At 42.2% G+C, this 12,274-nt stretch overlaps 1 protein-coding gene across 1 annotated transcript; it reads left to right on the top strand.

Annotated features, from left to right (window-relative positions):
- On the top strand, positions 5,142 to 6,062 carry LOC100513718 (olfactory receptor 7D4-like). The gene has a single exon (XM_021085515.1). It carries the CDS (start codon positions 5,142 to 5,144, stop codon positions 6,060 to 6,062), a length of 921 nt encoding a protein of 306 aa, XP_020941174.1.

Here is a 12,274-nt window from a genome sequence, read left to right as displayed (position 1 = left end):
TTGTCTAGATTTTGCCTCAGGAATAAGGGCTTATCATCCAGGTGCAGACAGTGCAGCCCTGTGAGCTCATCCATCCTTTAGCTGTCTTTCTGAACTGCCTTCAGCTAAAGGAAGCTGCCTCTCCTAGGTTATCTTGCTGGGAGCATAACTGACCCATAGCTATCTGGATCCACCACTGTGTTTTCACTAACATTGGTCCTGGCAGCTCCCAGCCATTGACTGGGCACAGCAGAGTACCAGTGCCTGTGCACTGCCATGACCACGAAATGACATTGATGTCAAGGGTCAATCACACCTGCCCAGAGGGTGACTCCTCTTCTTGGCATAAAGGGCCTGAAGTCCCAGGCAGTAGCATAGCTTCAAGTTCAATGGGCCTTTTCCACTGTCTCTGAAAGTATGTCCTCTTTACAGAGTCAAGACCTCTAAACTTGCAGAGGCCAGAGTAGTGGAGACAAGAGCACAGACTCCCCACTGAGTGTGATGGTAAATGGGCCTTCTTCTCTTCTGAACCCTTGATTTATGGACCCATGCATTCTATAAATTGGATGAATGTCACATCAGGATTGTCCTTGATTTATACAGAATACTGCATCCTGCAAATTACGGAGCCAGAATAGCCTATGCATTCAAATGCCTGCACCAGGTATGATTATCCTCTTTGAAATAAAACCTCTCCCCTATTTTAATTCATTTTTAAATTTTTTGGCTACCCTGTGACATATGCAGTTCCCAGGCCAAGGAGCAGAACTGAGCTGCTGTCGCAACCTGTGCTGCAGTTTTACCCATTGTACTGGGCTAGGGATAGAACCTGAGTCCCAGTGCTGCAGAAACACTGCTGATCCTGTTGTGCCATGGCAGGGATTGCCTCTTTGTTATTTTATATTCCCTTAACCCATGCCTTACTCTCTCTTTCATTTCCCAGACAACCCTTTTTTGTAGTTTATATTTGCCAGCTAGATTTCCTTAATACTCCTCAATCCACTCTACCTGGGTGTATTTAGAGCCCTCTCCAATATCAACAAATGCTTCCATGGTACCAGCCAATATGAAGGAATATTGTTCAGTACTCATTTTTTTTTTGGTCTCACTTGGGGCATATGGAAATTCCTGGGCAAGGGATGGAACCTGCTCCAGAGCAGTGACCCAAGCTACAGCAGCCACAACACCAGAACCTCAACCCACTGTTCATTAAGGAAACTCCTTTTACTCCTCGTTGTGAAGGTCCTTTGAAGAAAACCCAAACTATTAATCACTGTGCTTTTCTTCAGAAAGGACCTCTCGGCCTCCATGACATTGTGGACACAAGCGATTCACGAAATCTCCAAAGACTTTTCAAGGGAAGAGCATTCCAGAAAGGTGGTTCTTGGGTCTGGTTCCTGTAGGAATTAAACATTCTCTGGGGGACACCTTGTCATTTAAAAGCCAAACCAAAGAAAGAGGAATTTCTTCTGGGAGGAAGGGAATTCATGTCTCTCCAAGGCTGCTTGCTGAAAATTGTCCATCTTGGCTGAAAATCTTCCACTCTCTCATGTCTGTGCCCCAAAGGACCAGCATTGTTTGTAGAATGGAAAGACAATGGAAAAGTTTATTTAATGAGCACCTCTGGGAATCCACCCCCTGAGATGCTGGCAACTTGAGACATGTGCCCAATGCCCCTTTCCTATAATTCTCTGAGCCCAGCCAAGTGCAAACAGAACTGGGCTTTCCAAGGACAGACCCTGGAAAACAGAAGGCTGCAGGGATACCTTTTGGAAAGAAGGTTCCAGGAAGGGTTGGGGTAGTAAGAGAGAAGAGAGGGGAGAAAGGGGGAACCAGGCTTATCCTCTAGAACAGTGATATGTGAAGTCCCATATTCATTTATTCCATGACACTGAAGTCTCTGTACTTTGAAGGTGCTTTCGTTTCTGTGGAAACAAGACTTTTCCAGCTCTTGCGGTTTCCTTCTCTTTCTTCTTGGAATGTAGATCTTCTCCCCAGTAATTTTTCTGTTGGGTCTCCACCTCTGCCCTACTCTTCAGCAATTGCAGGCTCCTGTTGGACTGCCTGTGTCCAACCATTTATTCATCAAGTAGTCAATGGAGACTGAATATGCACAAGGTCGGATTTATTACTCATGTGATTGGATTATTCCACTCAGCTGGTTGGTTTGTTTTGGTCACACTGGTGACATGCAGAAGTTCCTAGGCCAGGGATAGCACCTGAGCCACAGCAGTAACCAAAGCCACAACAGTGACAAAGGCAGATCTTTTACCTGCTGAGGCATCAGGGAACTCCTGTTGTATTCTGCACCTAGTGTGCAGTACTGTTAGCACTTAATGGTTTTGTACTGATGGCTGTTGTCTCACTTAGGTGTCCGCAATATCAGCTACAATTAATGTAACTCTTTCTGATACTCTGTACTCAGACAGTCCCTTTTCTCATTGAACCAATCTCCTTAAATATTCAGGAGACTATTGACATATTGAAGTTTGAATAGCCTAACTTTAATGCAAATATTTTAATGATTTAATGTATAATATCCAGTTGGGGACAGTTATAAAACCATTTGTTACTAGGTTAAGAAATTGTCTTTGGTTTCTTCACTTAGTTAGAGGCTCTGAACTGGCTGCTATTCACATTATAGACACTTACATTCCCTCAAATGCCGTTTTCAGTGTGATTTTGGTTGTGCTTCCTCTTCATCAGCCTGTTTTGGTGATGAATTATGTTAACGTCATAGTATTAAACCAGCTCTTTATTCTTAGAATAGGTATTACTTGTTCACGACATGTTATTTCCTTAAAATAGATTTGAATTCATTTTATGTAATATAAATATTCAATTTGTTTTCTATATTCAAGTATATGATGACCTTGAAATTTTCTTTTTTGTGTTATGCTTTATTCCTTTGGTTCCGGTCATTTTTTTTATCCTTGGCCTCACTCAGAGCATGTGGAAGATCATGGGCCAAGGATCTAACCCACGCCACAGATGTAACCCGAGGCACTGCAGTAACAATGCTGCATCCTTAACCCACTGAGCCACGTGGGAACTCCTGGTCTCAATCTCTAGTACATGTCTATCATTTGCATGAGTTTGCCAGGCAGCATGTAAGTCCCTGGAAAGATGATGATGAGCAAAAACATTCATGAATTCTGACCCACAAATAAACACAGAATTACCAACTGGAGAGACAGTTGGTATCAAAAATATACAGGAAGGAGTTCCCTTGTGGCATACAGGTTATGGATCTGGCACTGTCATTGCAGAGGCTCGGGTTGCTGCTGTGGCATGGGTTTGATCCCTGGCCCTGGAACTGCCACATGACGTGAGTACAACTGAGAGAGACAGAATATTTTTTTAAAAAAAGTACTTTCCACCTATACCACCCAGTGGAATAAGAATTAAATGTTAAAAAGAATAGTAGAGGAAGCTCCACTTGTTGACCTCACCCTCTATTCTCCTGGCCCTCACTCTCTGTTCTCCATCTCACTGGCCTCTCAACTACCTGCCCTAACCAAGCTGACCAACCCACAGGGCAAGTGTGAACTCTGTTCTCTCAGCCCCAAATGTTTGTCTTTCCCCTGTCTCCTCTGATTTACAATCACCCATCTTTCCTCTCACAGCTAAATATTCACATTTCAGAGAGCCCTCTTTTCCCCACCTCCCTAGAGAAACTTACCAATGATTTTTTTTCTCTCTTTAATGAATTGCGTTCTCTAGGATTGTTAATGCCAAACTTTTTTCTACTGTGGAGAATGTATACATTTATTTTCATCTGAAATTGGCCTTTCAATTTTTAGGGTGGTCTGATCTATAGGATCTTTGAATATTTTCATCAAGTCTTTCCTCTTTTTTTTTTGGTAATTACACCACTGACTTTACTACAACATATTTCCACTTCTGAGCATGAACAAATGAGCTCACATTCTCATACAGTTTGATTTTATTTTGAAAGTTTTATGATTTGTTTCCTCTTCTTATGCTTGAGTTCTTATGCTTTTCCCTCCTCTTGGAAGAATGCACCTGGTGGGTGGTACCTGAAAACAAGAGCCATTAGGATCATCACTAAGAGGAAGTGCTACACGGCAGTCCAAAGAGGTAACAGGCTTGTTGTGTTTATAATTGGAATTCCATTTTTGATGACTGTCCTTGTTTAAGGGGAATGATGATCACTGATAGAGAATTTGTAAGACAAATTTATTTATTTGAACAAGCTCCCATTGATGAAGTATCTGCTGTATGTGTCAGAAGAATCACACTAGAAAAATTATATCGTCCCATTTAACTCACTCATTAGTCTTACAGTCTATGGAATGTTACTCCCATGGTAGAGGTGAGGCATCTGCCCTGAGAAAGATTAAATAACTTTGGTCTTGGACCAAAATTCTCTTTGAGGAAGCCTGACTCAAGATCCCATTTTCCTTGTTTTTCTTTCTGAACCTGTGCCACAGCATTGATAATGATGAATCCTTAACAGCTGGGCCACCAGGGAACTCCTAAGATCCCATGTTCTAAATTGCAATTCTATACTCTTCAGTGGGAGATTTATGTATCAACAATAATTATCATAAATACAGATTAATAGTGATACTAATAATAGCTATCATGTATTGAGATCTCACCATGTACAAAGGCATTTTCAGACCTCACAAAGAATGTAATAAGAGAACCCACAATTTTAGAATTAAAAAAAATGTACATGAGTGTTAACTGTGACATCAATTCAGGTTATAGAATTGAGGTTGTTGAAACTGAAAAATCAATGACTTAATCACCACTAAATGACTTCTTTGAACAAGGGAAGTATGGAGATTATTGAAGAAGAGGACTTAAATGTCTTCAATCATTTTGGAAGGGTGTTATCTGAGAAAAAATTGGTTTTTGTTCATCAATTTGAACAGGAGAATTTGAACCTGTTGCTTAGGTGATAAAAATAGAGGGAGCGATTTCTGCTTAATTAATGACTGAATAATTACACACATTTAAAATGGAAATGGGTTGCCCGATGAATGAAAGTATCACTGGCAATGGAAGGACTAAGAGGGGGTGCAGGATGTCCATGAAAATGTGGAACCAAAAGGTGGTGACTAGCTCAGGTGCCAGTTGGCTGTTCACTGAAGGTTGCTTTTGCCTCCTTCCCCAGCAGACACACCAGCTACATGGAAGCAGGAAACCACACAGGAGTGTCACTGTTCCTCCTCCTGGGCCTCTCAGAAGATCCAGAACTGCAGCCATTCCTCTTTGGGCTTTTCTTGTCCATGTACCTGGTTACTGTGCTTGGGAACCTGCTCATCATCCTGACTGTCAGCTCCGACTCCCACCTCCACACCCCCATGTACTTCTTCATCGCCAACCTGTCTTTTGTTGACATCTGCTTCGTCTCTACCACTGTCCCGAAGATGCTAATGAACATCCAGGCACAGAGCAAAGACATCTCCTATGTAGGATGCCTCACTCAGGTGTATTTTTTTGTAGTTTTTGCTGGAATGGACAATTTCCTCCTGGCTGTGATGGCTTATGACCGGTTTGTGGCCATCTGCCACCCCTTGCACTACATGGTCATCATGAACGCCCGCCTCTGTGTCCTCCTGGTTCTGATGTGTTGGTTTGTCCTTTTCTGGGTCGCCCTTGTTCATCTTCTACTGTTGATGCAGCTGACCTTCTGTATAGGTACTGAAATCCCACATTTCTCATGTGAACTGGATCAGATTCTCAAGGTGGCCTGCTCAGACACCCTCATCAATGACATCTGTTTGTATGTGGCTACTGGTCTGCTGTGCATGCTTCCTCTTACTGGGATTGTCTTTTCTTACTCTCAGATTGTCTCCACCTTAATGAAAATGGCATCCACTGAGGGCAAGTACAAAGCCTTTTCCACCTGTGGGTCTCACCTCTCTGTGGTCTCCTTGTTCTATGGGACTATTCTGGGAGTCCACCTCACTTCTACTGTGACCCATTCTCCCCAGAGACGTTCCATTGCCTCAGTGATGTACACCGTGGTCACCCCCATGCTGAACCCCTTCATCTACAGCCTGAGGAACAAGGATGTGAAGGGTGCCTTGGGCAGGCTCCTCAGCTGAGTCCCTTGCTAGAGATGGGCCACTGGCCTCAGAACTAAGTGAACATGGTGGGCCCCAAAGACAATTGTTGCAAATTTAAATGTCTTGCTTCTTTTTCTCCCCTCAAAGGCATGTTTGATTTCTTCTTTTTGCAAACCATATGTGACTTAACATTTGTTAAGCGAAAGATAGGGTGGAAGAAATCCGTCAGCATTTCTCCCACATTCCCTGGGATCCCTTCCCCCATGTCCATTGTATTCCAATCTGACTTCCCCTGTCAGCACCAGGTGGAACCCATCTTTTGCAGTGCTTGATGGCAGACCTGACTGCAAATTATGCCCCATCAGGGACAGCTCTTGATGGAGAGTCATGGGGTATACCATATTCTTCACCCTTTAGTCGTGTGTTAATTCTGACCTTTGGATGTTGCGTCATTTCCCAGGATGAAAACTCTGCTCACTCATGTGGGGGATGACTTAAGGTAAGCTTGATTGGATGTACTCTCTTCCCTGAATCACTTCTCCTCACTCTAACCCATGTTCCATGGTCCTTACTCCTTCCAATAAAGTGCTTACACGTGAATCCTTGGCTGGGCATCTGCTTCTGTTGAACCAAAGCTAAGACAGGTGATCAAGACCATGAAGAGAAAATGATACCATGAATGGTACCAAGGACTTCCGGGGCAAAACTAAGCAAACACAGAAACAAACAAGTATTGGGTATATACAAAGATCTCCAAATTCCTGCAAAATCATAACTTGTTAGGTAGGAATAACATATTCAGTGTGGCTTTAACTCAACTTGATTCCACTAAGATTAATCCATAATGTATTTACCATCTGCTTCATACAAACACAACTGGGGACCAAAGAGGTAAATGTGATTGCAGTAAAGAGTGGCAGCCATAAAAATACTGGTGTGTCATAAGGAATGTTGATAACAAAGATATAGATTTTCAGCACTCCTTGGATAATTCTAGAAAAAACATTTTAAAATTTATTAATAGATTTCTTGAGGGATAATTTATATACCATGAAATTCAGCCATTGAGATGATGAATTCCATTGTTTTGGTTAGTGTAGCATTATTCAATGATCATTATAGTCCCATTCTAGAACATTTTTATCACCCTAGAGAGTTCCTTTATGCCCATTTGCAGTTAATACCTGTATCATATCACGTGATATCACTTATTGTGGAATCTAAAAAAATCACAGAGGAGTTCTTTTGTTGCAGAGTATGTTAAGGATTTCACATTGTCAGTGCAGCAGCTCAGGTCACTGCTATGTTGCACTTATGCTCCCTGGCCCAGGAACTTCCATATGTCATGGGCACAGCCTCTTACTCCCCCCAAAAAGTTACATGTGAACCTAGTTACAAAACAGATTTAAACTCACAGACTTCAAAAATGAAAACCAATTTTTGGTTACCAAAGGGGAAAGGTGGGGGGAGCAGTTTGGGAATTTGGAATTGGCGTATGCACACTATTGTACATGGAATGGATTGTCAATGGGGCCCTGCTGTATAGAAATGATCCCTGGATCATTTCTTAGTGTTCTGTCCTAACCTATATGGGGGAATAATCTGTAAAACAATGCATATGTATATACATATAACTGAATCACACAGAGGAATTTACACAACATTATACATCAACTTCACTTCAATAAAAATTTAAAATTCTGTTATGGATTACTATGTTGAAATGTTATTGCTATGGGTTAAATAAAATTTAATACAATTGATCTCATTTAGGAGCTCCCGGTGAGGTGCAGTGGGTTAATGATCCAGCTTCTCCCTGGCGTTGCTAGTTTGAGTCTGGCATGGCACAGTGTGTTACACACCCAGTGTTGTCGCAGTTGTGGTGCAGATCACAGATACAGCTTGGATTTGATCCCTGGCCCAGGATCTCCATATGCTACAAAAAAAAAAAAAAAAAAAAAGGGTAAAGAGAAGAATTGAAATATTTCTGTGCTCCCAAGTTCATTTTTTGTTTCCTTTTTCTTTTGTTCCCCATAATTTGAAACTGGTTCCTTTCTTTCTCTCCTTTGTCCTTTTAGGGCCATACCCATGGCATATAGAAGTTTCCAGGCTAGGGGTGGAATCGGAACTGTAGCCGCTGGCCTGTGCCACAGCCGCAGATCCTAGCTGTCTGTGACCTACACAACAACTCATGGCAACACCAGATCTTTAACCCACTGAGTGAGGCCAGGGATCAAACCTTCATCCTCATGGATCCTAGTCAGATTTGTTTCCACTGAGCCACTATGGGAACTCTGGAATTGGTTTATTTCTAATTCTAGTGATAGAAATGGTGTGATGAACTGACTCCTGCCTTTAAATACTTAATTAGCTGTTACTTTCTAGGTAGTAGTATGATGTTTAGAACAAAATGAAGGCCCAAATCTCACAGACTATAAATTCTATGGGAGAAAGAAATAAAAATAATATATAAATAAATCATAAAACTAGCCTTTGTGATAAGTGCTAGTAATAATAGTAAAGATTCATTAGGAAAACATAACATTTTAACATAATGTTACAATTACTTAACCATTCAGGGGAATTTCACATACGGATTTCTTCATGTCCCCTATGGTGTTATTCTCTCTGATATAACATGTTTGGAGAAGAAGGAAGGAAGAAAAAATGTTAGCTTGATCTTGAAATGTTCAGTTTGAGTTGCCTGTGATACACCCTAGTAATAATTTCCACCTGGCACTGTTATGTTTTGGTCCATTGTTCCATCTTTTTTTTTTGTTTTCTTTTAGGTCCACACCTGTGGCATTTAGAAGTTCCCAGGCTAGGGTTGGAGCTATAGCTGCCAGCCTATACCACAGCCACAGCCACGCCAGATCCCAGCCCCATCTGTGACCTACGCTGCAGCTTGTGACAATGCTGGATCCTTAACCCACTGAGCGAGGCCAGGGATTGAACCCATATCCTCATGGATACTAGTCAGGTTCCTAACCTGCTAAGCCACAATGGGAATTCCCAATGTTCCATCTTAACAGCAGCAGTAGTAGAGAGAGTTTGGTCTTTACAGAGAAGCAGCTCAGAAAAACAAGATCATGCTTGGATGAGCCTTATTCATGATGCTTTCATTCTTGGTTTGGCTCTCACTTCCCAAGGAAAGCTTTTCCTGGCTCCTGACCCCATACATCCCAAATAAGCTCTCATGGGAGAGTCCATGTTGTTGAAGATCACAATCCAAACAGGCTTTGGGTGGGCTGTACTGAATCCTGTGCTTTGTTGCCCTCTTCTCCATTCAGAATGAAAGTGTTATTTTCCCAGGTTTAGGGAGTATAGCCATCTAAGAGCCCTGAGTCTTTTCTTTAAGAACAACACTCAGCTAAAGGAAACTGCTCTAGCCAAGGTCACAGCACTCAGATCTATGACCGAGTGGGAGCATAACCAACTCACAGCCATCTGGATCTACTACTGTGTTTGCCCTGAGTTTACTCCTGCTCCCAGCTACGGACTGAGTGCAGCAGGGTTTCAGTTGCCTGCCCACTGCCATGGTCACACATTGACAGTGATCACCAGGGTTAATTACACCTCCCTGGAGGGTGAATCTTGTTCTTGACATGAAAAACTTGGAATGTTAGGCAGTAGCATAGGTTGAGGTTCAATGGGATTTTGGCTATGTCTCTGGAAGGGCTCTCTTTTTAGGTGTAAAGACCTTCCAACCTGCAGAGGCCAGAAATGTGGACACCTGGACCACAAGCTCCCCCCATGGCTTACTGGGAGCTTCACCTCTGTGTCAAACTCTTGATTTTTGGAACCATGCCCCAAAATTGCATATCCAGGACATTATGATTGCCCTTGGCTTAGAGTGTATAATGCATCCTGTGATTTAGGTCCCCAGAAATTACCGTGCATTCAGATCCCTGCACTAAATATTTTCATCCTCTTTGACATTGAGTGTGTTTCAACATCTTTCATTAAATTTTGAGTTTAACCCTCTCATATTCACTACTTCCTTTAGGCTATATTTATCCTCTCTTCTTCCCTCCATTGACAATCTGTACAGGAGATTTTTTTTTTGTCTTTTTGTTGTTGTTGTTGTTGCTATTTCTTGGGCCACTCCCACGGCATATGGAGGTTCCCAGGCTAGGGGTTGAATCGGAGCTGTAGCCACCGGCCTACGCCAGAGCCACAGCAATGCGGGATCTGAGCCGCGTCTGCAACCTACACCGCAGCTCACAGCAACGCTGGATCATTAACCCACTGAGCAAGGGCAGGGACGGAACCCGCAACCTCATGGTTCCTAGTCGGATTCGTTAACCACTGCGCCACGACGGGAACTCCTGTACAGAAGATTTTTTATTTGCCACATGTATTTCCTTAATACTCACTCTCGGCCCAATCAGCCTGGATAATTGTGGCCCCTGACCTTCTACTTAGAGGTAATGAATGGAGCCCTCTCTGATATCAACAAGAGCTTCTCTGTTTGGTTCTGGTAGAAATGAAGCCTTCCTTAGGGGATACCTTGTCACTTTTAAGTCAAACCAAAGAAAGTGGAATTTCTCCTTGGAGAATACACCATCTTCTTCCACTGTTTCCTACACACTCATGGTTGGTTGAAAATTTTCCATTTTCTTATCTTTGTAGCTCAAGGGGCCTGAGTTGTTTGGAGAGAGGAAAGCCACTGCAACAATTTATTTAATGAGGAGCTCTGAGAATTCAACGCTTGAGATGATAATAACATGTGCTTTTGCCCCTTTTCTATAATTCTCTGATCCCAGCCTTTGGGAAAACCCAAATTGGTCTCCCAGGAATAGACTGCAGAGAACAGAAATGTTCAGTCACAACTGATGGAGACGGTGTCCCCATCAAGTCTGCTGGAGTGCAAAGGAAAAGAGGAGAGGAAGTGGGTACTGGGCTTTTCCTCTGGAGCAGTGAGACCCCGGGTGGTCCCATATTCATTTCTTCTGTGACAGTGAAATCTCTGTAGTTTAAAGGTACTCTAGTTTCCACTGTAGCCAGTCCTGTTTTTTCTCTCTTTCTCTGGGAATGTAGACCCTCTCTCCATTAGGAGCTACTTTCCAGAGATTTGGCACCTCTTCTCTAATCTTTCCCACAATTATAGGCTCCTTTTAGATTTCCTGTGTCCAATCATTTATTTAGTAAATATTTTCTGGAGATTTATTATGCATGAATTATTTTCTATTTTGTTCCTTGTGTGATTAAATTTTTATTATATTCCCTAACTTTTTTTTTTGTCTTTTTGCCTTTTCTAGGGCTGATTCCCATGGCATATGGAGGTTCCCAGGCTAGGGGTTGAATCGGAGCTGTAGCCACTGGCCTACTCCAGAGCCACAGCAAGGCGGGATCTGAGCTGCGTTTGCAACCTACACCACAGCTCACGGCAACGCCGGAAACTTAACTCCCTGAGCAAGGCCAGGGATGGAACTCTCAACCTCATGGTTCCTAGTTGGATTCGTTAACCACTGAGCCACGACAGGAACTCCTCCTATTTTTTTTTTTTTTTTTTTTTTGCTGGCAGATTTTACCTAATAGGTGAGATCTGGTATCTCCATATTGATTGAGTGTTGTTTCATCTTAGTGTCCATAATATCATCTACTCTTGATTTTATTATTTCCTTCATTCCTTCCTTCCTCCTTGTCCATTCCTTCCTTCCTTCTTTCCTTCCTTCCTTTCTTGATGAACATGTGGCATGTGGAAGTTCCTGGAGCCAGTGATCAAGCCAGTGCCACAGCAGTGATCTGAGCCACTGCAGTGACAATGCCAGATCCTTGACCAGCTGCACCACAAGAGAACTCTTCATGTAATTATTTCTGACATTCGGTACTCAGGCTCATTTCCTATTCTCAACTTACCTGTCTCTTTAGATGGTCAAAATAATATCTAGTGAGTGATATTGGTGTGGACTTTGTTGTCCTGTTCATTAATTTAATGCAAATATTTTAGTATTTTAACATAGAATATCCTTCTGGCTTCAGTTTTTAAATATCTATTCTTTATTGGATTAAGAAATTGTACTTAGTTTCCTTATTCAGCCAGAGGCTCTGTCCTGGCTGTTAACCACAGTAAGAGAACTTACATTTTCTCAAAGGCATTGTCTGTTGTAATTGTGGTTATAATTCCTCTTCATTTACCTATATTTGAAATGAATTGTGTTAGTAAACCTCCTAGATTCAACCAGAATTCCATTCCTTGAATAGGAATTACTCATTTGTGATATATTAATTTTTAAATATGCACAAAG

The sequence above is a fragment of the Sus scrofa genome, chromosome 2, assembly GCF_000003025.6.
Source record: "Sus scrofa isolate TJ Tabasco breed Duroc chromosome 2, Sscrofa11.1, whole genome shotgun sequence".
Classification (NCBI taxonomy): Eukaryota; Metazoa; Chordata; class Mammalia; order Artiodactyla; family Suidae; genus Sus; species Sus scrofa.
This window is presented reverse-complemented; position numbering and strand designations above follow the sequence as displayed.